The 24827-nt window shown below is 49.7% G+C and overlaps 1 protein-coding gene across 2 annotated transcripts; it reads right to left on the bottom strand.

Moving 5' to 3' along the window:
* Positions 1-3035: 3035 nt before the first annotated feature.
* LOC147118253 (uncharacterized) lies at positions 3036-24480 on the bottom strand. 2 transcript variants are annotated; one of them, XM_085984340.1, is made up of 3 exons: positions 24391-24480; positions 7643-7816; positions 3036-4609 (listed from the first exon to the last, which is right to left on the bottom strand). In XM_085984340.1, exon 3 carries the CDS (start codon positions 4233-4235, stop codon positions 3036-3038), a length of 1200 nt encoding a protein of 399 aa, XP_085840466.1. In that variant the 5' UTR covers positions 4236-4609; positions 7643-7816; positions 24391-24480. The 2 variants fall into 2 exon arrangements, with proteins under 2 accessions (XP_085840466.1, XP_085840465.1); XM_085984339.1 differs by having other exon boundaries at positions 24053-24480.
* Between the last annotated feature and the right edge of the window lie 347 nt (positions 24481-24827).

The raw sequence follows: 24827 nt of genomic DNA on the forward strand, positions 1-24827 counted from the left end.
CTGGGGCTCTTAAAGGCACATACACCACAATTGCTCTTAAAGGCACATACACCACACCAGGCAACATCTGTGGAGAGAGAAATCGAGTCAACGTTTCAGGTCGAAACCCTTCGTCAGGACTGAGAGGAAACACAGGAAATGAAACAGATTAAAAGGCCAGTTTGGGGGCTGGGAAATGGGGATGAAACAACAAAAGAGAAGTGAAGATAAGACCAGTAAAGAGACAAAAGACAGCTCGAGATGTTTATTCAATGGATGCAGTGTGAAATGTTCGGGCAGAATGAGAGACAACTGCCATGTGGGAGAGAGAAAAAGGGGGAAGGGCCAAAACAAAGGTGTGGATAAAAAATAATATAAAAATGTAACAGGGGCCGAGGTTATGATCTGAAATTGTTGAACTCGATATTGAGTCCGGAAGGCTGTAAAGTGCCTGATCGGAAGATGAGGTGCTGTTCCTCGAGCTTTCGCTGGGTTTCCGTGGAACAATGCAAGAGCCCGAGGATGGTGAGGTCTGAGTGGGAATGGGGCAGTGAATTAAAACAACAGGCGACCGGAAGCTCGGGGTCACCCTTATGGACTGAACGGAGGTGTTCCGCAAAGTGGTTACCAATCTGCGTTTGGACTCCCCAATGTAGAGGAGACCACATCGTGAGCAGCGAATTCTCTCTGTATCCACTCGATCAACATTTTTCATAATTTTAAAGACCTCTATTAGGTCACCCTTCAGCCTTCTTTTTTCAAGAGGAAAGAGACCCAGCCTGTTCATCCGTTCCCGATAAGTATACCCTCGCATTTCTGGTATCATCTTTGTAAATCTTCTCTGCACCCTCTCCAGTGCCTCTATATCCTTTTTATAATATGGCAACCAGAACTGTACGCAGTACTCCAAGTGTGGTCTAACCAAGGTTCGATACAGGTTTAGCATAACTTCACTACTTTTCAATTCTATCCCTCGAGAAATAAACCCTAGTGCTTGGTTTGCTTTTTTTATGGCCTTGCTAACCTGTGTCGCAACTTTTAGTAATTTGTGTATTTGTACTCCGAGATCCCTTTGCTCCTCTACCCCACCTAGACTCGCACCCTCCAAGTGATAAGTGACCTCTCCATTCTTCCTACCAAAATGTAACACCTCACACTTATCTGTTCAGCCTTGGTCACTCTGCAAAAACTCTGAAATGTTTAATAATGAAATCAGGGAGTCAAAAAGCTCAGGTGAGGCAGTTTAAAAAGACAGTCCCTGACCAGAGATTGCTGGATGCTGACACTCGGTGCTCACGAGGATAGAATGTCCCATTCCCCAGGCACGGACATCCAGCACCTCGATCACAGCAACAATTCACAAAACAATGGCAATATAACTTGGAGCAGAGACGGTTAAGTGGAGCTGTGATCGAGGTGCTCAAAATTATGAGGGGTTTTGATCGAGCAAACAGGAGAAGCTGTTGTCACTGGCAGGAGGGTCGGTAACGAGAGGACACAGATTTCAGATCATTGGCAAAAGAATCTAGAGAGGAAATGAGACTTTTTTTTACACAGCGAATTGTGATGATCTGGAATGTACTGCCTGAATGGGAGGTGGAAGCAGATTCAATTGTAACTTTCAAAAGGGAATTGGATATATACTAAAGGCAGAAATGTGCAGGGCTGTGGGGAAAGAGCAGGGCAGTGGGACTAATTGCATCGCTCTTTCAGAGAGCCAGCACCAGCACGATGGGCCGAAAGGCATCCTACTGTGCTCTATGATTCTATAACATCAGCTTCTCTCTGCTCACTAGTACTGAGAGAACAGGGAATAATCTTTAAATCCAGCCCAGTTATTGGGGTTTTAACATTAACAAGCCCCAGTTGCCTGAATTAACACGGTTCAGTCCTGGATGTGATTAAAGGCATCGGAAACAGTGGAATCGACTCACCGCAGTCACACTGTGGACACTCTGGTGTGTCAGCGGGTGGGATACACCAGGGAATCCCTTTCCACACACTGAGGTTGACTATAATGATTGGGAGTCCCAGGGTTTCAGATACCAGATAATCAAGCTCACAAGAACACAAATTGTCTCTCCAGACTTTAAGAGCGCTGCATAACACAGATCGGGTGTTAATTCCCTCAATCTGGAGAATAGAAGTACAGTGGATTCGTGCGCGATCTTCTCGAGTCTGTTCCAACTGACAATGGCTTAAGTGGCCTGTTATTATACACAAGCTTGGTTACCGCTCAGGAAATGGGATTGTTTGGACTCGTCTGTTGACCCCCTCCTGAACTCCTGCTAATTCAGGGAATTTAGTCCATCTGTGACCAGACTATAACCACAAGCCCGTCTGGTTATCACACCTACACGGTCCGTGAGGTTATTATCAGATTCACACCCAGACGTTGTGCCTTCACTTGTCTGGCACTTCATCCCATAACACGGGTACAGGGGCTCAGTAATGTTTCATTCATCAGAAAAAGACAAAGTACAACAACATACTGGTCAGCTTAACAGAATCTCATCCATATTTATGGGGCTATAAATATAAAAGTCACTAACAAATCCAGGAGGGAATTCAGGAGAAACTTCTTCACCCAGAGAATGGTGAGAATGGGGAACTCACTACCACAAGGAGTGGTTGTGGTGACCAGCATAGATACATTTATGGGGAAACCACATGAGGGAGAAAGGAATGGGAGGATGTGTTGATCGGGTTAATTGAAGTAGGGTGGGTGTGGGGCATAAACACTGGCATGGACCAGTTGGGCCGAATGGCCTGTTTCTGTGCTGTACATTCTATGTAACACCATGAACAGTCAAAGGGAATCATCAGCACAACAGTCTTAAAGATTAAACAATAGTACAAGAATTTATAAAACATTCATCCGTTCCATGTTCATGTAACCCTAGCTGTCTACAGGGCCCTGCGGCTACAGAACAGTGTGAACTCGCTGGTGTGTCAGTAGGTGGGATGACCGAGTGAATCCCTTCCCACAGACGGAGCAGGTGAACGGTCTCTCCCCAGTGTGAACTCGCTGGTGTCCGCTCAGAACCCCAGCGCTTTTAAAGCTCATCCCAGACAGAACATGTAAATGGTCTCTGATCGGAGTGAACTCGCTGGTGTCTCTTCAGATCCCCAAAGGTTTTAAAGCTCTTCCCACAAACAGAACATGTAAATGGTCTCTCATCAGTGTGAACTCGCTGGTGTTGCTTCAGCTCCCCAGAGGTTTTAAAGCTCTTCCCACAGTCAGAACATTTAAATGGTCTCTCATCAATGTGAACTCGCTGGTGTGTCAGTAGGTGGGATGACCGAGTGAATCCTTTGCCACACACAGAGCAGGTAAACAGTCTCTTTCCTTCTCTCTCCAGCTGGTGTCTCTTCAGCTCCCTGGAGCTTTTAAAGCTCTTCCCACAGTCAGAACATTTAAATGGTCTCTCATCAGTGTGAACTTTCTGGTGTGTCAGCAGGTGGGCTGACCGAATGAACCCCTTCCCACACACGGAGCAGGTGAACGGTCTCTCCCCAGTGTGAACTCGCTGGTGTCCGCTCAGATCCCCAGCGCTTTTAAAGCTCATCCCACAGACAGAACATGTAAATGGTCTCTCATCAGTGTGAACTCGCTGGTGTTCCGTCAGCCCCCAAGAGGTTTTAAAGCTCTTCCCACAAACAGAACATGTAAATGGTCTCTGATCGGAGTGAACTCGCTGGTGTCTCTTCAGCTCCCCAAAGGTTTTGAAGCTCTTCCCACAAACAGAACATGTAAATGGTCTCTCATCAGTGTGAACTCGCTGGTGTTGCTTCAGCTCCCTGGAGCTTTTAAAGCTCTTCCCACAGTCAGAACATTTAAATGGTCTCTCATCAGTGTGAACTTGCTGGTGTGTCAGCAGGTGGGCTGACCGAATGAATCCCTTCCCACACACGGAGCAGGTGAACGGTCTCTTTCCTGCTCTCTCCAGCTGGTGTTCCTTCAGCTCCTGGGACATTTGAAAGCTTGTCCCACAGTCGGAATGTTTCACCGACCTCTCCCCAGTGTGAACTCGCTGGTGTGCCAGCAGATTCGAGGACCGAGTGAATCTCTTCCCACACACGGAGCAGGTGAACAGAATCTCTCCTGCTCTCTCCAGCTGGTGTCTCTTCAGCTCCTGGGACCTTTTAAATCTCTTCCCACAGTCAGAACATTTAATATGAACAAGCTGGTGTCTCAGGAGGGTGGCAGAATGAGAGAATCGCTTCAAAAACACGGAGCAGGTCAACGGTCTCATCGGTGTGGACAAGCTGGTGTCTCAGCAGCACGGAGGGTGCAATTAATCCCTGCCACACACGGAGCGGGTTAAAGGTCTCTCCCTAGTGTGAACTTGCTGTTCTATCATCGGAGCGGATGGCTGAGTGAATCCCTTCCCACACACGGGGCCCGGGTTTCCCCCAGTGTGTAGCCACTGGTGTCGCTTCAGGTATTTGTAGATTTTGAAGCTCTTTCAGAACATTTAAAAGGTCTCTCATCAGTGTGAACTCACGGGGGTGCCAGCAGATTCAAGGAGCGACTGAATCAGGTCCTGATGAATCACGTAACTCTGTCAGAATTTGAGGTGATGTTTGGTTTGAGCTTTCTGTCTGTAAATGCTCCACTTCTAAAACTCTGTAAAAGGAGTGTAGAAAGGGTAAGGGGCGAAGCAGGAATTTCTTTTGGCTAATTTTGCCTCAAAGAACAAACAGGGCAGAGCCGGTCCCACTGGTGTCCAGCCATGCCCATAATAACCAACGGGCCAGAAACAGCCCAATCTCACTGACTTGGCCCTGAAGTCAAATCAAGTCTCATCAAAGTCTCATCAAATGACATCCTTTGTGACTGTGACTAAGGTAAACTATCCCTCCTCGTCCTTCGTGACTTGTCTGCAGTCTTTGACACGGTTGACCACTCCATCCTTCTCCAATGTCTCTCCACCATCGTCCAGCTGGGTGGGACTGCACTCGCCTGGTTCCATTCTTATCTATCTAATCGTAGCCACAGAATCACCTGCAATGGCTTCTCTTCCCACTCCTGCATCATTACCTCTGGTGTCCCCCAAGGATCTATCCTTGGGCCCCTCCTATTTCTCATCGAAATGCTGCCCCTTGGCGACTTCTGAAAACACAGCGTCAGTTTCCACATGTACGCTGACGACACCCAGCTCTACCTCACCACCACTTCTCTCGACCCCTCCACGATCTCTAATCCGGTTCTGGGTGAGCAGAAATTTTCTCCAATTAAATATTGGGAAGACTGAAGCAATTGTTTTTGGTCCCTGCCACAAACTCTGTTCCCTAGCCACTGACTCCATCCCTCTCCCTAACATCTCTCTGAGGCTGAACCAGACTATTTGCAACCTTGCTGTCACATTTGACCCTGAAATGAGCTTCCGAACACATATCCGCAGCATAACTAAGACCGCCTATTTCCACCTCGGTAACATCGCCCGTCTCCGCCCCTGCCTCAGCTCATCCGCTGCTGAAACCCTCCCCCAGCCCTTTGTTACCTCGAGACTCGACTATTCCAACGCACTCCTGGCTGGCCTCCCACATTCTACCCTATGTAAACTTGAGGTGATCCAAAACTACCTGTGTCGTAACTCAACGCCGAGTCCCATTCACCCATCACCCCTGTGCTCGCTGACCTACATTGGCTCCTGGTTAAGCAATGTTTCGATTTCAAAATTCTCATCCTTGTTTTCAAATCCCTCCATGGCCTCGCCCCTCCCTATCTTAGTTATTCCCTTCAGCCTCACAACCACCCGCCCCCTGCGATAGAATCACAGAAAAATAACGGCACAGAAGGAGGCCATTCGGCCCATCTTGTCCGTGCCGGCCGATTAAGTGCTATCCACACTAATCCCACTTTCCAGCACTTGGTCCGTGGCCTTGTAGGTTACGGCACTTCAAGTGCACATCCAAGTACTTTTTAAAATGTGATGAGAGTCTCTGCCTCTACCACCCTGTCAGGCAGTGAGTTCCAGACCCCCACCACCCACTGGGTGAAAACATTTCTCCTCAACTCCCCTCTAAACTTCCGACCAATTACTTTAAATCTACACCCCCTGGTTGTGGACCCCTCTGCCAAGGGAAATAGGTCCTTCCTATCTCGGCCCCTCAGAATTTTATACACCTCAATCAGGTCTCCCCTCAGCCTCCTCGGTTCCAAAGAAAACAACCTCCTCCCCCCCGAGACACCTGCGTTCCTCCAATTCTGCCCTCTTGAGCATCCCTGATTATAATCGCTGCACCATCAGTGGCCGTGTCTTCTGTTGCCTCGGCCCTAAGCTCTGTAATACCCTCCCTGAACCTCTCCGCCTCTCTTTCATAGAAAATAGGAGCAGGAGTCGGCCATTCGGCCCCTCGAGCCTGCTCCGCCATTCAATGAGATCATGGCTGATCAAAACCCACCTCTGTCACCAAGCTTTTGGCCATCTGCACTAATTTCTCCTTCTGTGGCTCGGGGTCACATTTTTCAATGTCTTACAATACTCCTGTGCAGCGCCTTGGGACGTTTTCCTACATTAAGATAATAATCTGCCTTCCTGTTTTTGCCACCAAAGTGGATAACCTCGCATTTATCCACGTTATACTGCATCTGCCCAATCACCCAACCTGTCCAAATCATACTGGAGTTGCTCAGCATCCTCCTCACAGCTCACACACCCATCCAGCTTTGTGTCGTCTGTAAATTTGGAGATATTACATCTAGTTCCCTCGTCTAGATCATTAATATATATTGTGAATAGCTGGGGTCCAAGGACCGATCCCTGCGGTACCCCACTAGTCACTGCCTGCCACTCGGAAAAAGACCCGTTTATTCCAACTCTTTGCTTTCTGTCTGCCAACCAGTTCTCTATCCAAGTCAATACCTTGCCCCCAATCCCATGTGCCTTAACTTTACATGCTAATCTCTTATGCGGGACCTTATCGAAAGCCTTTTGAAAGTCCAAATACACCACATCCACTGGTTCTCCCCTATCTATTTTACCAGTTACATCCTCAAAAAATTCCAGTAGATTAGTCAAGTACAATTTACCTTTTGTAAATCCATGTTGACTTTGTCCGATCCGGTCACTGTTTTCCAAGTGCTCTGCTATTACATCTTTTATAATGGACTCTAGCATTTTCCCCACTACCGATGTCAGGCTTACCGGTCTGTAAGTCCCCGTTTTCTCTGTACCACCTTTTTTGAACAGTGGGGTAACATTAGCTACCCTCCAATCCATGGGTACTGTTCCAGAGTCTATAGAATTTTGGAAGATGACCAGCAATGCATCTACTATTTCTAGGGCCACTTCCTTAAGTACCCTAGGATGTAGATTATCTTCTATGTTTCTATGTATTCAATCTTTCCTTGTAGCTGAAATTCTCTAGTCCTGGCAACATCCTCGTAAATCTCCTGTGTCGAGCAGTCACATCTTTCCTGCAATATGGGGCGACCAGAACTGCACGCAGCACTCTAGCCGGTGGCGTAACTGCTGTTTTGTACAGTTCAAGCAGAACCTCCCTGCTCGTACATGACACAGAGAGAGGCACTGCCCCTTTAAATACCTGGGGGGGCACCCATTCCCCTTTAAATGGCCAAGCAATTGTTTTTGTTGAAAAGGGGCCGCAGTCCCCTTTGACTCACCCCACCCCCTCACCCACCACAAATACTCACAAGAGAGAGAGAGGAGGAAGAATGCTGGAACGATAGCAAAATACTGCAGATGTTGGAAATCCGAAATAACAACAGAAAATGCTGGAAAAACTCAGCAGGTCAGGCAACATCCGTGGAGAGAAATTTGAGTTGACGTTGCCCACCAAAATGTTCACAGCACCAGGGCTCTTTGTTCTGGATAAAAGTCAAAAAGAGAAACGGTTCACTTATTTTTAAATGAATGCAGTTGATGAATAGCCTTGCAATAAAGGTAATGCAAAGGAACAAACACTCACAAGCTGGTTTTTTTCCACCCCCTCCTCCCCTTTAACAGCTCCTGCAGACAATGAAAGCAGGAAAGCGGCCTGCAGCCCACCGAGGTCCCGCCCCCTCCCTCCCGCGCCGCCATTGGTTGGAGTACCGTCAGCCCGCCCGGTCCTCCCAGCGTTTTCCCCGCTCCTGATTGGCGGGCGCCTCGCGTCAATCACACTCCCCGCCCACCGATTACGCGCTGACGCCAGCACGCAACGCCCAGGGGTCGGTTGGATCGGCGCACGCCACCGCAAGGTAAAAAATAGACAGCTCACACAAATGAGGAAAAACAAGAATAATAATAATCGCACTTACGAGGGGAGGAGGTTGGGGGAATTAATGAGTGTTTTCAATTTGTTTCGGAAATAAAACATTTGAAAAGCGTCCCAACGGTGCGAGTCGGGCTGCGCATGCGCTCCAGCCAGCCTTTGTCTCCCCCACGTGGGCACGGGGGCGGGACACGCCCACTTGCCTTCCCCTGCACCAATCACAGCGCGGGCAGGCGCAACACGAGGCTGCCGGTGCGCCTGCGCGGGGCCTCCGGGAAACAGACCGAAGGCCGGGCCCGGGGAAGAGGCGGAATCAGCGGGCTGGGTAAAGTCAAGTGTTGGGGGATCGATTTAAATCGAGGTGAGGTGAGGGAGGGAGAGCGAGATTATAAAGTAAAATACGAGAAAAACCAAACCTGAGAGTCGGGCGGGCGGCACCTCCGCAGACGCCGAACGGAGCGGATTGAACCGCGCGGGGTGGCGGAGTGAGCTGGAGCAATGTGATTCTGATTGACGGGAGCTCTGACCAATAGGAAGAGGGCTGAGCTGGGAGGACTGAACTGGGCGGCCTGGTCCTCCAGCCAATGGCGGCGCGGCTGGGGGGCAGGACCTTCCCTCCCCGGCGCTGGTAGGCTGGAGCCCGATTGTGACGTCATCACAGGAAGAGGCCCATTCAGGTGGATGGAGGCCTGGCACCGGCCTGTGACTGACGGGAGCTCTGACCAATAGGACGAGGGCGGGCCTGGTCCTCCAACTAATGGCGGGGCCTCCTCTCCAGCTCAGGTGCGCTGGGGCCGATTGTGACGCGCTGTCCCCAGGTGAGAGCAGCTCAGTCAGCACAGAGCTGGGGCTGGAATCTGGGAGAGGGGCACAAGCTTCACAATACAAGGGGGGCACGGTGACATAGTGGTTAGCACTGTTGCCTCACAGCGCCAGGGACCCGGGTTCAAATCTGGCCTCGGGCGACTGTCTGTGTGGAGTTTGCATATTCTCCCTGTGTCTGCGTGCGTTTCCTCCGGGTGCTCCGGTTTCCTCCCACAGTCCAAAGATGTGCAGGTTAGGTTGATTTGGCTATGATAAATTGACCCTTAGTGTTAGGGGATTAAATACATGGGGTTACGGGGATAGGGTGGGAGATGTGTCGGTGCAGGCTCGATGGGCCGAAATGGCCTCTATCTGCACTGTAGATTCTGTGATTCTTTCAAATGCACAATTGTTTCCTACACACAGCCTTGGTCACTCTGCAAAAAACTGTTTAACAATTCATCATAACTCCCCTGCTTTAGAAGAGGCGTAGAGTGCAAAAAGCAAGGAAGTTATGATGAAACTGTGTAAAAGACTGGAGTCAGCTGTGGCTCAGTGGATAGCAGAGTCAGAAGGTTGTGGGTTCAAATCCCGCTCCAGAGACTTGAGCATATAAAGCGAGGCTGACACTCCAGTGCGGTGCTGAGGGAACGCTGCACTGTTGGAGGGGCAGTACTGAGGGAGCGCCGCACTGTCGGAGGGGCAGTACTGAGGGAGCGCCGCACTGTCGGAGGGTCAGTACTGAGGGAGCTCCGCACTGTCGGAGGGGCAGTACTGAGGGAGCACCACACTGTCGGAGGGGCAGTACTGAGGGAGCGATGCACTGTCGGAGGGGCAGTACTGAGGGAGTGCCGCACTGTCGGAGGGGCAGTGGATGTGGTGTATTTGGATTTTCAAAAGGCTTTCGATAAGGTCCCGCATAAGAGATTAGCGTGTAAAGTTAAGGCAAATGGGATTGGGAGCAAGGTATTGACTTGGATAGAGAACTGGTTGGCAGACAGGAAGCGAAGAGTTGGAATAAATGGCTCTTTTTCCGAGTGGCAGGCAGTGACTAGTGGGGTACCGCAGGGATCTGTGCTCGGACCCCAGCTATTCACAATATATATTAATGATCTGGACGAGGGAACTAGATGTAATATCTCCAAGTTTGCAGACGACACAAAGATGGGTGGGCGTGTGTGCTGTGAGGAGGATTACGAGAAACTCCAGTATGATTTGGACAGGTTGGGTTATTGGGCAGAAACATGGCAGATGCAATATAACGTGGATAAATGCGAGGTTATCCACTTTGGTGTCAAAAACAGGAAGGCAGATTATTATCTGAATGGCAATAGATTGGGAGAAGGGGAATTGCAACGAGACCTGGGCATCCTTGTGCACCAGTCGCTGAAGGTAAGCATGCAGGTGCAGCAGGCGGTGAAGAAGGCAAATGGTATGTTGGCCTTCGTAGCGAGAGGGTTCGAGCACAAGAACAAGGATGTCTTGCTGCAGTTGTACAGGGCCTTGGAGACCACATCTTGAGTATTGTGTGCAGTTTTGGTCGCCTTTTCTGAGGAAGGATGTTTTGCCATGGAGGGAGTGCAGCGAAGATTCACCAGACTGATACCTGGGATGGCAGGAATGATGTATGAGGAGAGATTGGGTTGATTGGGCTTATACTCGCTGGAGTTTAGAAGAATGAGAGGGGATCTCATTGAAACTTATAAAATTCTAACAGGACTGGACAGACTGGATGCAGCAAGGATGTTCCCGATGATGGGGGAGTCCAGAACCAGGGGTCACAGTCTAAAGATAAGGGGTAAGCCATTTAGGACAGAGATGAGGAGGAATTTCTTCACCCAGAGAGTGGTGAACCTGTGGAATTCACTCACACCAAGCTCACACAGATAGCAATGTGATAATGACCAGATAATCTGTATTGGTGATGTTGGGTGAGCGATAAATATTGGTCCCAGGACATAGGGTGAACTCCCCTGGCCCTTTTTAGGTTTTTAAACTGTCATTCAAGTTTCCCTCGCTCTATTGTGAAGGGTGGGTATCTGCTGGGATACAGTCCCACAGTCACTGGTTGCCTTCTAGTGCCCCTCCGAGTGACCAATGTGTGAGGGTGTGCAGGGATTGTTGGCAGCCTATTCAACCTTGGGGGCATCACAGACAAAATCAAGCCCCCTTTGCAGACTCGGCCTTTGCTGCCGGGGTGACTGGACAGTGATCAGTAGCAGGAGCCCAGGGCACTGAGGCTAACTGCAGTCTCCCCAACTGCATCCCAGGCCGGGATCAGCTGAGCACCCCCACAGTGTGCAGCTGGAATGTGCAACCTATCCTGGGGAGCGAGGGAAAGGGAGGTCAAGGGTCAGCACCGAATGTCAGTCAACCTTGACCCCCAGACTCCCTCACTGATAGAATCATAGACATTTACAGCACAGAAGGAGGCCATTCGGCCCATCTTGTCCGTGCCGACCGACAAAGCTATCCACCCTAATCCCACTTTCCAGCACTTGGTCCGTAGCCTTGTAGGTTACGGCACTTCAAGTGTATATCCAAGTACTTTTTAAATGTGATGAGAGTCTCTGCCTCTACCACCCTGTCAGGCAGTGAGTTCCAGACCCCCACCACCCTCTGGGTGAAAAACATTCTCCTCAAATCCCCTCTAAACTTCTGACCAATTACTTTAAATCTATGCCCCCTGGTTATTGACCTCTCTGCTAAGGGAAATAGGTCCTTCCTATCCACTCTATCTAGGCCCCACATAATTTTATACACCTCAATCAGGTCTCCCCTCAGCCTCCTCCGTTCCAAAGAAAACAACCCCAGCCTATCCAATCTTTCCTCATAGCTAAAATTCCCCAGCCCAGGCAACATCCTCATAAATCTCCTCTGCACCCTCTCTAGTACAATCACATCCTTCCTGTAATGTGGTGACCAGAACTGCACGCAGTGTTCTAGCTGTGACCTAACTAGTGTTTTATACAGTTCAAGCATAACCTCCCTGCTCTTATATTCTATGCCTCGGCTAATAAAGGCAAGTATCCCGTGTGCCTTCTTAACCACCTTATCTACCTGTCCTGCTACCTTCAGGGATCTGTGGACATGCACTCCAAGGTCCCTCTGATCCTCTACACTTCTCAGTGTCCTACCATTTATAGTGTATTCCCTTGCCTTGTTAGCCCTCCCCAAATGCATTACCTCACACTTCTCCAGATTGAATTCCATTTGCCACTGTTCTGCCCACCTGACCAGTCCATTGATATCTTCCTGCAGTCTGCAGCTTTCTTCTTCATTATCAACCACACGGCCAACTTTTGCATCATCTGCAAACTTCTTAATCATACCCCCTACATTCAAGACCAACTCATTGATATGGACCAATCAGCAGAACACGTTCTATTGACATCATGACGTCTGCACCTTTTATGACGTCAAGACGTCCCAGAGCGCGTCACCCGCCGCCCGCCCATTGATCCCAGGATCTGTCTCCCTAATGGTCGGCGGACACGTCAATCACGCCTGCTGCCCGCTGTCACGTGCCCCTGAGGCGCTCTCCGGCTCCGCCCGAGTGAAGTCGCTCCATTCAGTGCCTGCGGAGCCCTCGGATTCTCAGGCTTGGATTCCCCTTTATTCTCTCCCCTCCTCTGATCTCAATCGGATCTGGGGGAAACCTCACTTTCCCTCACTGATTGCGGCTCTTCACCAACACCGACTTTACAAAGAAAGCCCCGCGCGACAGCCTGGAGCTCGGGCCCAGCGCACAGGCGCGGGGGAGGATGATTGACAGGGGCCCAGGGTGTGTGCTGAGCATGCGCGGTGCGGGCCGGGCGCCTGTGGAGCAGGAGAGGGCTGGGCCATGTTGCGCATGCGCGGGGTCAGCCACAACTCAGCGCGGCGGCCAGGACGCTTTCTGGAGCGCGGGGGCTTGTGGGTATTGTAGCCGCCATTACTGTTGATCCTTTCAACCAACCTGTGCAGCAGCTGGGGCCTGAAAATCAGCTTCACTGCCCCTGGGCTGGGAAAGGGGGACATGAGTACAGGTACCGTACCATAGTGGTTATGTTACTGGACTAGTTATCCAGAGGCCTGGACTAGTGATCTGGAGAAGTGAGTTCAAGTGAGAACTATATCTAACTCCTTCTTGAATATATTTAACAATTCATTAAATATATTCAAGAAGGAGTTAGATATATTTTTTAAGGCTAAAGGGATCAAGGGATATGGGGAGAAAGCAGGGACAGGGTACTGAATTTGGATGATCAGCCATGATCTCATTGAATGGCGGAGCAGGCTCGAGGGGCCGAATGGCCTACTCCAGCTCCTATCTTCTATGTTTCTATGTAATCCCAGCACGGCAGCTGCAGAACTTAAATTCAGTTAATTAAATAAATCTGGAATTAAAAGGCTGGTAATGGTGACCATGAAACCGTCGTTAAAAACCCATCTGGTTCACTAATCTGACTGGCTTATATGTGACTTCACACTCACAGCAATGTGGTTGTCTCTTCACTGCCCTCTGAAGTGGCCTAGCAAGCCCCTCAGTTGTACCAAACCACTGTAAAGAAGTGTAACCGCACTGTGGGAGCACCTTCACCACACGGACTGCAGCGGTTCAAGGCGACGGCCCGCCACCACCTTCTCAAGGGCAACTAGGGATGGGCAATAAATGCTGGTGTTGCCGGCGACGCCCACATCCCGTGAAGGCTAAAGGGATCAATTGAATGGCGGAGCAGGCTCGAGGGGCAGAATGGCCGACTCCTGCTCCTATCTTCTATGTTTCTATGAATGATTATATAAATAAAATGGAGACCACGTTCTCCCTCTTACCCCTTTCTACACTCCTTTCACAGGGTTTTAGAAGTGGAGCCTTTACAGACAGGAGGCTGAGACCAAACATCACGTCAAGATCTGACAGAGTTACAGGATTCCTCAGGACCTGATGCAATCGGTCCTCCAATCTGCTGGCACATCAGTGAACCAGCGAGTTCACACTGATGAGAGACCTTTTAAATGTTCTGAGTGTGGGAAGAGCTTCAAGATCTACAAGCACCTGAAGCGACACCAGTGGCTACACATTGGGGAGAGCCCGTTCACCGGCCCCGTGTTCCAGAAGGGATTCACTCAGTCATCCGCTCCAATGATACACCAGCAAGATCACACGAGGGAGAGACCTTTAACCCGCTCCATGTGTGGGACGGGATTAATTGCACCCTCCGTGCTGCTGAGACAGCAGCTTGTCCACGCCAATGAGAGACCGTTGACCTGCTCCGTGTTTTTGAATCGATTCATTCTGCCACCCTCCTGAGACACCAGCTTGTTCACAGTGATGAGAGACCGATTAAATGTTCTGACTGTGGGAAGAAATTTAAAAGGTCCCAGGATCTGAAGAGACACCAGCTGGAGAGAGCAGGAGAGATTCTGTTCACCTGCTCCGTGTGTGGGAAGAGATTCATTCGGTCCTCGAATCTGCTGGCACACCAGCGAGTTCACACTAGGGAGAGACCGGTGAAACATTCCGACTGTGGGACAAGCTTTCAAATGTCCCAGGAGCTGAAGGGACACCAGCTGGAGAAAGCAGGAAAGAGGCCATTCACCTGCCCTGTGTGTGGGAAGGGATTCACTCGGTCATTCAACCTACTGACACACCAGCGAGTTCACACTGATGAGAGACCATTTACATGTCCTGTCTGCGGGAAGAGCTTTAAAAGCTCCGTGGAACTGAAGCAACACCAGCGAGTTCACTCCGATCAGAGACCATTTACATGTTCTGTCTGTGGGAAGAGCTTTAAAAGCTCCAGGAATCTGAACGGACACCAGCAAGTTCACACTGGGGAGAGGCCGTTCACCTGCTCCGTGTGTGGGAAGGGATTCACTCAGTCATCCACCCTGTTGAAACACCAGCAAGTTCACACTGATGAGAGACCATTTAACTGTTCTGACTGTGGGAAGAGCTTTAAAACCTCTGGGGATCTGAAGAAACACCAGCGAGTTCACTCCGATCAGAGACCATTTACATGTTCTGACTGTGGGAAGAGCTTTAAAAGCTCCGGGAATCTGAACGGACACCAGCGAGTTCACACTGATGAGAGACCGTTCACCTGCTCCATGTGTGGGAATGGATTCACTCAGTCATCAAGCCTGGTGACACACCAGCGAGTTCACACTGATGAGAGACCATTTAACTGCTCTGACTGTGGGAAGAGCTTTAAAAGCTCCGGGAATCTGAAGCGACACCAGTGAGTTCACACTGGGGAGAGGTCATTCACCTGCTCCGTGTGTGGGAAGGGATTCACTCTGTCCTCGAATCTGCTGAGACACCAGCGAGTTCACACTGTTCTGTAGCGCAGGGCCCTGTCGAAAGCTGGGGTGACATGAACATGGAATGGATGAATGTTTTATAAATCTTGTACTGCTGTTTAATCTTTAAGATTGTTGTGCTGATGATTCTCTTCGATTGACTGTTCATGGTGTTACATAGAATGTACAGCACAGAAACAGGCCATTCGGCCCAACTGGTCCATGCCAGTGTTTATGCCCCACACCCACCCTACTTCAATTAACCCGATCAACATATCCTCCCATTCCTTTCTCCCTCACGTGGCTTCCCCTTAAATGCATCTATGCTGTTCACCTCAACTACTCCCTGTGGTAGTGAGTTCCCCATTCTACCACTCTCTGGGTAAAGAAGTTTCTCCTGAATTCACTACTGGATTAATTAGTAACAGTTTTATATTTATGGCCCCATAACTATGATGAGATTCTGTTAAGCTGCCCAGTATGATGTTGTACTTTGTCTTTTTCTGATGAATGAAACATTACTGAGCCCCTGTACCCGTGTTATGGGATGAAGTGCCAGACAACTAAAGGCACAACGTCTGGGTGTGAATCTAATAATAACCTCATGGACCGTATAGGTGTGATAACCAGACGGACTTGTGGTTATAGTCTGGTCACAGATGGACTAAATTCCCTGAATTAGCAGGAGTTCAGGAGGCGGTCAACAGACGGGTCCAAACAATCCCATTTCCTGAGCGGTAACCAAGCTTGTGTATAAGAACAGGCCACTTAAGCCGTTGTCAGTTGGAACAGACTCGAGAAGGTCACGCGTGAATCCACTGTACTTCCATTCTCCAGATTGAGGGAATTATCACCCGATCTGTGTTATTCAGCGCTCTTAATAAAGCCTGGAGAGACAATTTGTGTTCTTGTGAGCTTGATTATCTGGTATCCGAAACCCTGGGACTCCCGCTCATTAGTCAACCTCAGTGTGTGGAAAGGGATTCCCTGGTGTATCCCACCTGCTGACACACCAGAGTGTCCACATTGTGACTGCGGTGGGTCGATTCCACTGTTTCCGATGCCTTTAATCACATCCAGGACTGAACCATGTTAATTCAGGCAACTGGGACTTGTTAATGTTAAAACCCCAATTACTGGACTGGATTTTTATATTCTGTATCAATAAATCAGTTTCGTTAGAAACACAGTCGATTGAGTCCTTGTTTCTAAGATAAGTCGAGAGCCAATTGATGACTTGTTACAGACATTCCCTGTCCTCAATAACTGTCCAGGAGAGAAGCTGAGGGGCTTCTGCTAATTTCGTGGGGTGAAGTTTTGTGCTCATCGAGATTCTGGATGTCATTATGGGGAAAGGAACATTTTAACATTCTCAGCACCTGGTGTCAACATCAAACACTCCGAGGGCAGGTACAGCATGGGTTAGATACAGAGTAAAGCTCCCTCTACACTGTCCCATTAAACACTCCCAGGGCAGGTACAGCATGGGTTAGATACAGAGTAAAGCTCCCTCTACACTGTCCCATCAAACACTCCCAGGGCAGGTACAGCACGGGTTAGATACAGAGTAAAGCCCCCTCTACAGTGTCCCATCAAACAATCTCAGGACAGGTACAGCACAGGTTAGATACAGAGTAAAGCTCCCTCTACACTGTCCCATCAAACACTCCCAGGGCAGATGCAGAATTGACGTTAAGATCTGACAGATCGCTCGATTCATCGGGACCTGAATATCATCGGCCTTTGTACACGGAAGGAGAGAGCAGCGATCACAGCGCGGACAAACCGCACACGTGTTCCATGTGTGGACACGGATTCAGCCGATCGCCTGACCTGGCGAGACACGTGCACCGTCACACCGGGGAGAAACCGGGTAAAGGTGGGGACGGCGGGAAGGGATTCAGTTCCCCGTCTGTCGGATGTTCATCGGTGCAGTCACACCGTGGACAGTCCGTTCACCTGCTCCGTGTGTGGGAAGGGATTTGTTTATTCATCCCACCTGCTGACACACCAGCGTGCTCACTCTGATGAGAGACTGTTTAAATGTTCTGACTGGGAAGAGCTTTAAAAGCTCTAACAGCCTGAAGAGACACCAGCGAGTTCAGACTGTTCATAGAATCTTACAGCACAGAAGGTTCTTGGGCCCATTGTGATGTGCCGGCTCTTTGAAAGAGCTGTTGAATTTAGTCCCACTCCCCGGCTTTATCCCCACAACCTGCAAACTAGTCCTCTTCAATGACATGTCCAATTGACTTTGAAAGTTCCTATGGTACCACATAGAAGGCTGGATATCAAAATTGAGGCTCATGGAATAGGTGGGTCAGCGGCAGCTTGGATAAGGAATCGGCTTAAGGACAGAAAACAGCGAGTTGTGGTAAATGGCTGTTTTTCAAACTGGAGGATTGTAGACAGTGGTGATCCCCAAGGGTCAGTGCTGGGGCCACTGCTTTTTTTGATATATATAAATGACCTGGATATTGGAATACAGAGTAGAATTTCTAAATTTGCCGATGACACCAAACTTGGGGGTGTGGTAAACAGTGAGGATGATACCAATCGACCGCAACAGGACAAAGAAAGGCTAGTAGAATGGGCAGACAAGTGGCAGATGGAATTTAATACAGAGAAGTGTGAGGTGATGCATTTTGGCAGAAGGAACAGGGAGAGGCAATATACACTTAATGGCACAGTTTTAAAGAGTGTGCAGGGACAGAGGGACCTGGGAATTAATGTGCATAGGCCCCTGAAGGTGGCAGGACATATTGAGAGTGGTTAGCAAAGCATTTGGGATCTTGGGCTTCATAAATAGAGGTATTGAGTACAAAAGTAGAGAGGTTATGTTGAACCTTTATAAAGCGCTGGTTAGGCCACAACTGGAGTATTGCATCCAGTTCTGGTCACCACACTTTAGGAAGGATGTGAAGGCCCTTGAGAGGGTGCAGAGGAGATTTACCAGAATGGTTCCGGGGATGGGGGATCTTAGCTCCAAGGACAGGTTGGAGAAGCTGGATTTGTTTTCATTAGAGCAAAGGAGGTTGCGGGGTGATTTGATAGAGGTGTACAAGATTATGACAGGTTTGGATAGGCTAGACGGGGAAAGGCTGTTCCCACTAGTTGATGGGACAAGGACTAGGGGACACAGATTTAAGGTTTTGGGCAAGAGATACAGGGGGATGTGATGAAAAACTTTGTTACGCAGCGAGTGGTGAGGACCTGGAACTCGCTGCCGACGGAAGTGGTGGAAGCGGAGACACTCGATGTTTTCAAGGGGAGACTGGATAGGCACTTGAGGGAAATAAACTTGCAGGGCTACGGGGATAGAGCGGGGGAGTGGGACTGACTGGATTGTATACAGAGAGCTGGCACAGACTCGATGGGCAGAATGGCCTCCTTTTGTGCCGTTATGACTCTATTACCTCTACCAACTAGAAGGACAAGGGCAGCAGGTGCATGGGAACACCACCACCTCTAAGTTCCCCTCCATGTGACACCATCCTGACTTGGAACTATATCACCGATCCTTCATCATCGCTGGGTCAAAATCCTGGAACTCGCCCCCGAACAGCACTATGGGAATACCTTCACCACACAGACTGCAGCGGTTCAAGAAGGTGGCTCCCCACCACTTTCTCAAGGGCAATTAGGGATGGGCAATAAATGCTGGCATTACCAGCGACACCCAGATCCCATGAACGAATAAAATAAAAACGACCTCCCTGATTTTGTCCGTATATTTTCCTTTCCTGCTCTTTCTCTTCTTGCCTTTCCTCTCCACATCTCTCTCTAATTGGCTGCTACATTACATTCCTACATGACCAGATGTCAGAAGTCCTGCAATTGCTGCACAGCGCTTGGAGATGTCCTGAAATTGTGAAAGGTGCGATACATATCCAAGATCTTTCTTCGTACTTATCTTCCCTCCTGTCTCATTTTTGAAATGTCAATGTTTCTTATCATCACTCACTTTCTCCTCAAATTCTTTTCTTCTCATCTCCTTCGTTTGTCTCTTTCTTACTTTGATCTTTAGTTTTTCTTTCCTTGTCTCTCATTTACTTCTAATGTCCTGTTTCGCTTCCCTTATTACTCTCACTATTACCTCAATGCTAAACAATCGGGAGAAACTCTCCACTGGCTGGAGTCAGACCGAGCACAAAGGAAGATGGTTGTGGTGGTTGGAGGTCAATCATCACAGCCCCAGGATATCGCTGCAGGAGTTCCTCAGGGCAGTGTCCTCGGCCCAACCCTCTTCAACTGCTTCATCAATGACCTTCCCTCCATCATAAGGTCAGAAGTGGGGATGTTTACTGGTGACTGCACAGTATTCAGTTCCATTTGCCACTCCTCAGATAATGAAGCAGTCCATGCCCGCATGCAACAAGACCTGGACAACATTCAGGCTTGGGCTGATAAGTGGCAGGTAACATTCGCAGCACACAAGTGCCAGGCAATGACTATCTCCAACAAGCGAGCATCTAATCACCGCCCCTTGACATTCAACGGCATTACCATTGCTGAATCCCCCACCATCAACTTCCTGGGGTTCACCATTGACCAGAAACTTAACTGGACCAGCCACATAAATACTGTGGCAACAAGAGCAGGTCAGAGGCTGGGAATTCTGCAGCGAGTGTCTCACCTCCTGACTCCCCAAAGACTTTCCACCATCTACAAAGCACAAGTCAGGAGTGTGATGGAATACTCTTCACTGGTCTGGATGAGTGCAGCTCCAACAACACTCAAGAAGCTCAACACCACCCAGGACAAAGCAGCCCGCTTGATTGGCACCCCATCTGCCACCTTAAACATCCACTCCCTCCACCATCGGTGCACCGTGGCTGCAGTGTGTACCATCTACAAGATGCACTGCAGCAACTCGCCAAGGCTTCTTCGGCAGCACCTCCCAAAGCCTCGACCTCTTCTACCTAGAAGGACAAGGACAGCAGGCGCATGGGAACACCTGATAGAATACATAGATCACTGAGGGCAGCAGGACAGGGAGATAAGGTGGTTAAAAAGGCTTATGGGATACTTGCCTTCATTAGCTGAGGCATAGAATATAAGAGCAGGGAGGTTATGATGGAGCTGTACAAAACGCTGGTTAGGCCACAGCTGGAGTACTGTGTGCAGTTCTGGTCACCACACTATAGGAGGGATGTGATTGCATTGGAGAGGGTGCAGAGGAGATTCACCAGGATGTTACCTGGGCTGGAGCGCTTCAGCTATGAGGAGAGACTGGACAGGCTGGGGTTGTTTTCCTTAGAAACATAGAAGATAGGAGGAGTAGGCCATTCGGCCCCTCGAGCCTGCTCCACCATTCAATGAGATCATGGCTGATCATCCAAATTCAGTACCCTGTCCCTGCCTTCTCCCCATATCCCTTGATCCCTTTAGCCTCAAGAAATATATCCAATTCTTTCTTGAATATATTTAATGAACTGGCCTCCACCGCCCTCTGTGGCAGAGAATTCCACAGGTTCACCACTCTCTGGGTGAAGAAATTCCTCCTCATTTCAGTCCTAAATGGCTTACCCCTTATCCTTAGACTACAACCCCTGGTTCTGGACTCCCCGGCCATCAGAAACATCCTTCCTGGATCCTAGAGCAGGGAAGGCTGAGGGGGGACATGATTGAGGTGTACAAAATTATGAGGGGCATAGATAGGGTAGATAGAAAGGAACTTTTCCCCTTGGTAGAGGGGCCAATAACCATGGGGCATAGTTTCAAGATAAGGGGCAGGAGGTTTAGAGGGGATTTGAGGAAAAACCTTTTCACCCAGAGGGTGGTTGGAATCTGGAACTCACTGCCTGAAAGGGTGGTAGAGGCAGGAACCCTCACAACATTCAAGAAGCATTTAGATGAGCACTTGAAACGCCATAGCATACAAGGCTACGGACCAAGTGCTGGAAAATGGGATTAGAATAGACAGGACTTGATGGCCAGTGCGGACACGATGGGCTGAAGGGCCTCTTTCTGTGCTGTATAACTCTATGACCACCACCTCCAAGTCAAACACCATTCTGACTTGGAAGTATATCGCCATTCCTTCATCATCGCTGGGTCAAAGTCCTGGAACTCCCTCCCTAACAGCACTGTGGGAGTACCTTCAGCACACGGACTGCAGCGGTTCAAGAAGACAGCTCACCACCACCTTCTCGAGGGCAGTTAGGGATGGGCAATAAATGCTGGCCTTGCCAGCGACGCCCACATCCCATGAACGCATAAAAAAAGTCATCCCTCAACACGCGTACAAGGGCTCAGTAATGTTTAATTCATCAGAAAAAGACAAAGTACAACAACATACTGGTCAGATTAACAGAATTTCATCATATTTATGAGGCCACAAACTTAAAATAGTCACTAATAAATCCAGGAGGGAATTCAGGAGAAACTTTTTTACCCAGAGAATGGTGAGAATGGGGAACTCGCTACCACAAGGAGTGGTTGAGGTGAACAGCACAGATGGATTTATGGGGAAGCCACATGAGGGAGAAAGGAATGGGAGGATGTGTTGATCGAATTAATTGAAGTAGGGTGGATGTGGAGCATAAACACTGGCATGGACCAGATGGGCCGAATGGCCTGTTTCTGTGCTGTACATTCTATGGAACACCATGAACAGTCAAATTTAAGAAGTCACACTACACCAGGTTATAGTCCAACAGCTTTATTTGAAATCACAAGCTTTCGGAGCGCTGCTTCTTCATCAGGTGAAGTGGAGAGATGCATAAAACACAGCTGAAATAGTCAGAGAATAATGTCAGATGTTTACAGGTAATCTTTCTAACTGCCATTTATCACACCTCGGCAGAGAGATAATCACAGCAATCAAAGGTGTGAATAGTGTCCAAGCAGGTCAGTCAGGAAAACATTACATCAAAGAACAATGAGGTGGGGTCACAAGGGGTCAAATGTTGCAGATGCTGGGGTCTGTATGAAAAACAAAAAAAGACAAAAAACATTTTTTTTGCTGGAAATCACAGCAGGTCCGGCTGCATCTGTGTGGAGAGAACAAGCCAATGACGACTCGAGTCTGGATGACCCTACGTCAGGTGGGGTTACATGTAACGTGACATGAACCCAAGATCCCGGTTGAGGCCGTCCTCATGGGTGCGGAACTTGGCTATCAATTTCTGCTCGACGATTTTGCGTTGTCGTGTGTCTCGAAGGCCGCCTTGGAGAATGCTTACCCGAAGATCGGAGGCTGAATGTCCTTGACTGCTGAAGTGCTCCCTGATGTAGGGTCATCCAGACTCGAGCAGAAACTGATAACCGAGATCTTGGGTTCATGTCACGCTACATGTAACCCCACCTGATGCAGGGTCATCCAGACTCGAGTCGACATTGGCTTGTTCTCTCTACACAGATGCGGCTGGACCTGCTGTGATTTCCAGCCAAAAAAAATGTTTTTTGTCTGTTTTTTTGTTTTTCATACAGACCCCAGCATCTGCAATATTTAACCCCTTGTGACCCCACCTCATTGTTCTTTGATGTAATGTTTCCCTGACTGACCTGTTTGGACGCCATTCACACCTTTGACTGCTGTGATTATCTCTCTGCCGAGGTGTGATAAATGGCAGTTGGAAAGGTTACCTGTAAACATCTGACATGATTCTCTGACTATATAAGCTGTGTCTTTATGCATTTCTCCACTTCACCTGAAGGAGCAGCGCTCCGAAAGCTTGTGATTTCAAATAAAGCTGTTGGACTATAACCTGGTGTTGTGTGACTTCTTACATTTGCTTTTTTTATGATCAGCCATGATCGCATTGAATGGCGGAGCAGGCTCGAAGGGCCGAATGGCCTACTCCTGCTCCTATCTTCTATGTTTCTATGTTTAAAACAAGTATCTTCTGTAAAATAAAATTAGTTTGAGCTGTAAAATGTGAAAGGAACATTAAAAATAAACTTTCCCAGGATCACAGATTCTGACCAGGCCGCTTTACAAAATGGCGGCGGGCCAATCCCAGGTCCCGCCTCCTCCTCCGCCGCGATTGGTTGGAGGACCAAAGCCCCTCGGTCGGTCCTCCAGGCTCCGCCTCCCCTCGCTCATTGGTGGAGAGCTCAGTGTCAGTCAGTGCACGCCGGCGACGTCGTGACGTTGCAGGGTGGGCGGTTGGAGCAGGCGGGAAATTAAATTCATTTAAATTGAATCTCCCGTCGGCCTCCTCTGTCCCAATCAGCCAGCGCAAGTCCCGCCCCTCGGGCTCCCCGATTGGTTGGAGGACCCGCCGCCGGCTCGCTCCTCCAGCCCCGCTCGCTCCCTATTGGTCGGATGCTCCCGTCAATCAGGCCCTGGGCCCGGGTCCTATCTTCTATGTACTTTCAGTGATGACTTTTATAAACTGGTTTTACAGGAAATTAGAAGAGGAGGGGAGAGATTTGAAGACACTCGGTCACTTTGTGACTCTAAAGTTGCAGCTGACCCCGCGCATGCGCCCCATGGCCCCGCCCTCTCCTGCTCCACAGGCGCACGGCCCGCACCGCGCATGCTCAGCACACACCCTGGGCCCCTGTCAATCATCCTCCCCCTCTGAACAGGCCCCGCCCCCTCCCCCTACTCCGCATGCGCCGCCGGGCCCCGCTCTCGAAGTTCAGCCGCTACCGCGCCTGCGCAGGGCCTCGGATTCTGGGTCGGCCCGGGCAACCGCGAGAGTCCGGATCACCGGCGGAAAGTGAGTTTAAGGAGGGTTTTTTTTTAATATATATATAGCGGAGAGAAGCGCGGGCGGGGAGATAAATAAAAAGAAAATACAAACCGCACCGTCCCGGCACCGAGCGGAGCGGATTGAGCGGCCGCAGTCCCTTCCCTGAATGGGCTCTTCTTGTGATGACGTCACAATCGGGCCCCAGCCTCAGCGCCAGAGAGGGAGGTCCCGCTCCCTAGCCGCGCAGCCATTGGTTGGAGGAGCAGGCCGCCCAGTTCAGTCCTCTTCCTATTGGTCAGCGCTCCCGTCAGTCAGAATCACATTGCTCCGGCTCACTCCGCCACCCGCGCGGGTCAACCATTCCGTATGGTGTCCGCGGAGGTCCCGCCCGACTCTCAGTTTTGGTTATTCTCCTATTTTACTTTATAATCTCGCTCTCCGCTCCCCCCCTCACCTCGATTTAAATCGATTCCCCAACACTTGACTTTACCCGGCCGCTGATTCCGCCTCTTCCCCGGGCCAGGCCTTCCGACTGCGCCTCGGAGACCCCGCGCAGGCGCACTGGCAGTCTGGTTTGGTGGTGGGGCCGAATAAGCATGCGCGGCCCCGCCTCTCCACATTTAAAGGGACACTCACCCTCTCCACATTCAAAGGGACTCCCTCCCCCTTCCACGTTGAAAGGGACACCCACCCCCACCACATTTAAAGGGACACCCACCCCCTCCATATTTAAAAGGACTCCCTCCCCCCTCTCGTGTGTTCTTCTGATTAAAGGGTCTGTGACAATTCCCCCGGCCACCGCACTTTAGCAAGGATGTGAAAGACTTTGAGAGCCAGTCAGTGGCTCAGTTGAGAGCACCCTCGTCTCTCAGTCAGAAAGTTGTGGGTTGA

Source organism: Somniosus microcephalus, chromosome 4 (genome assembly GCF_052327205.1).
Source record: "Somniosus microcephalus isolate GS21.2 chromosome 4, FLI_Smic_1.0, whole genome shotgun sequence".
NCBI classification, from domain to species: domain Eukaryota; kingdom Metazoa; phylum Chordata; class Chondrichthyes; order Squaliformes; family Somniosidae; genus Somniosus; species Somniosus microcephalus.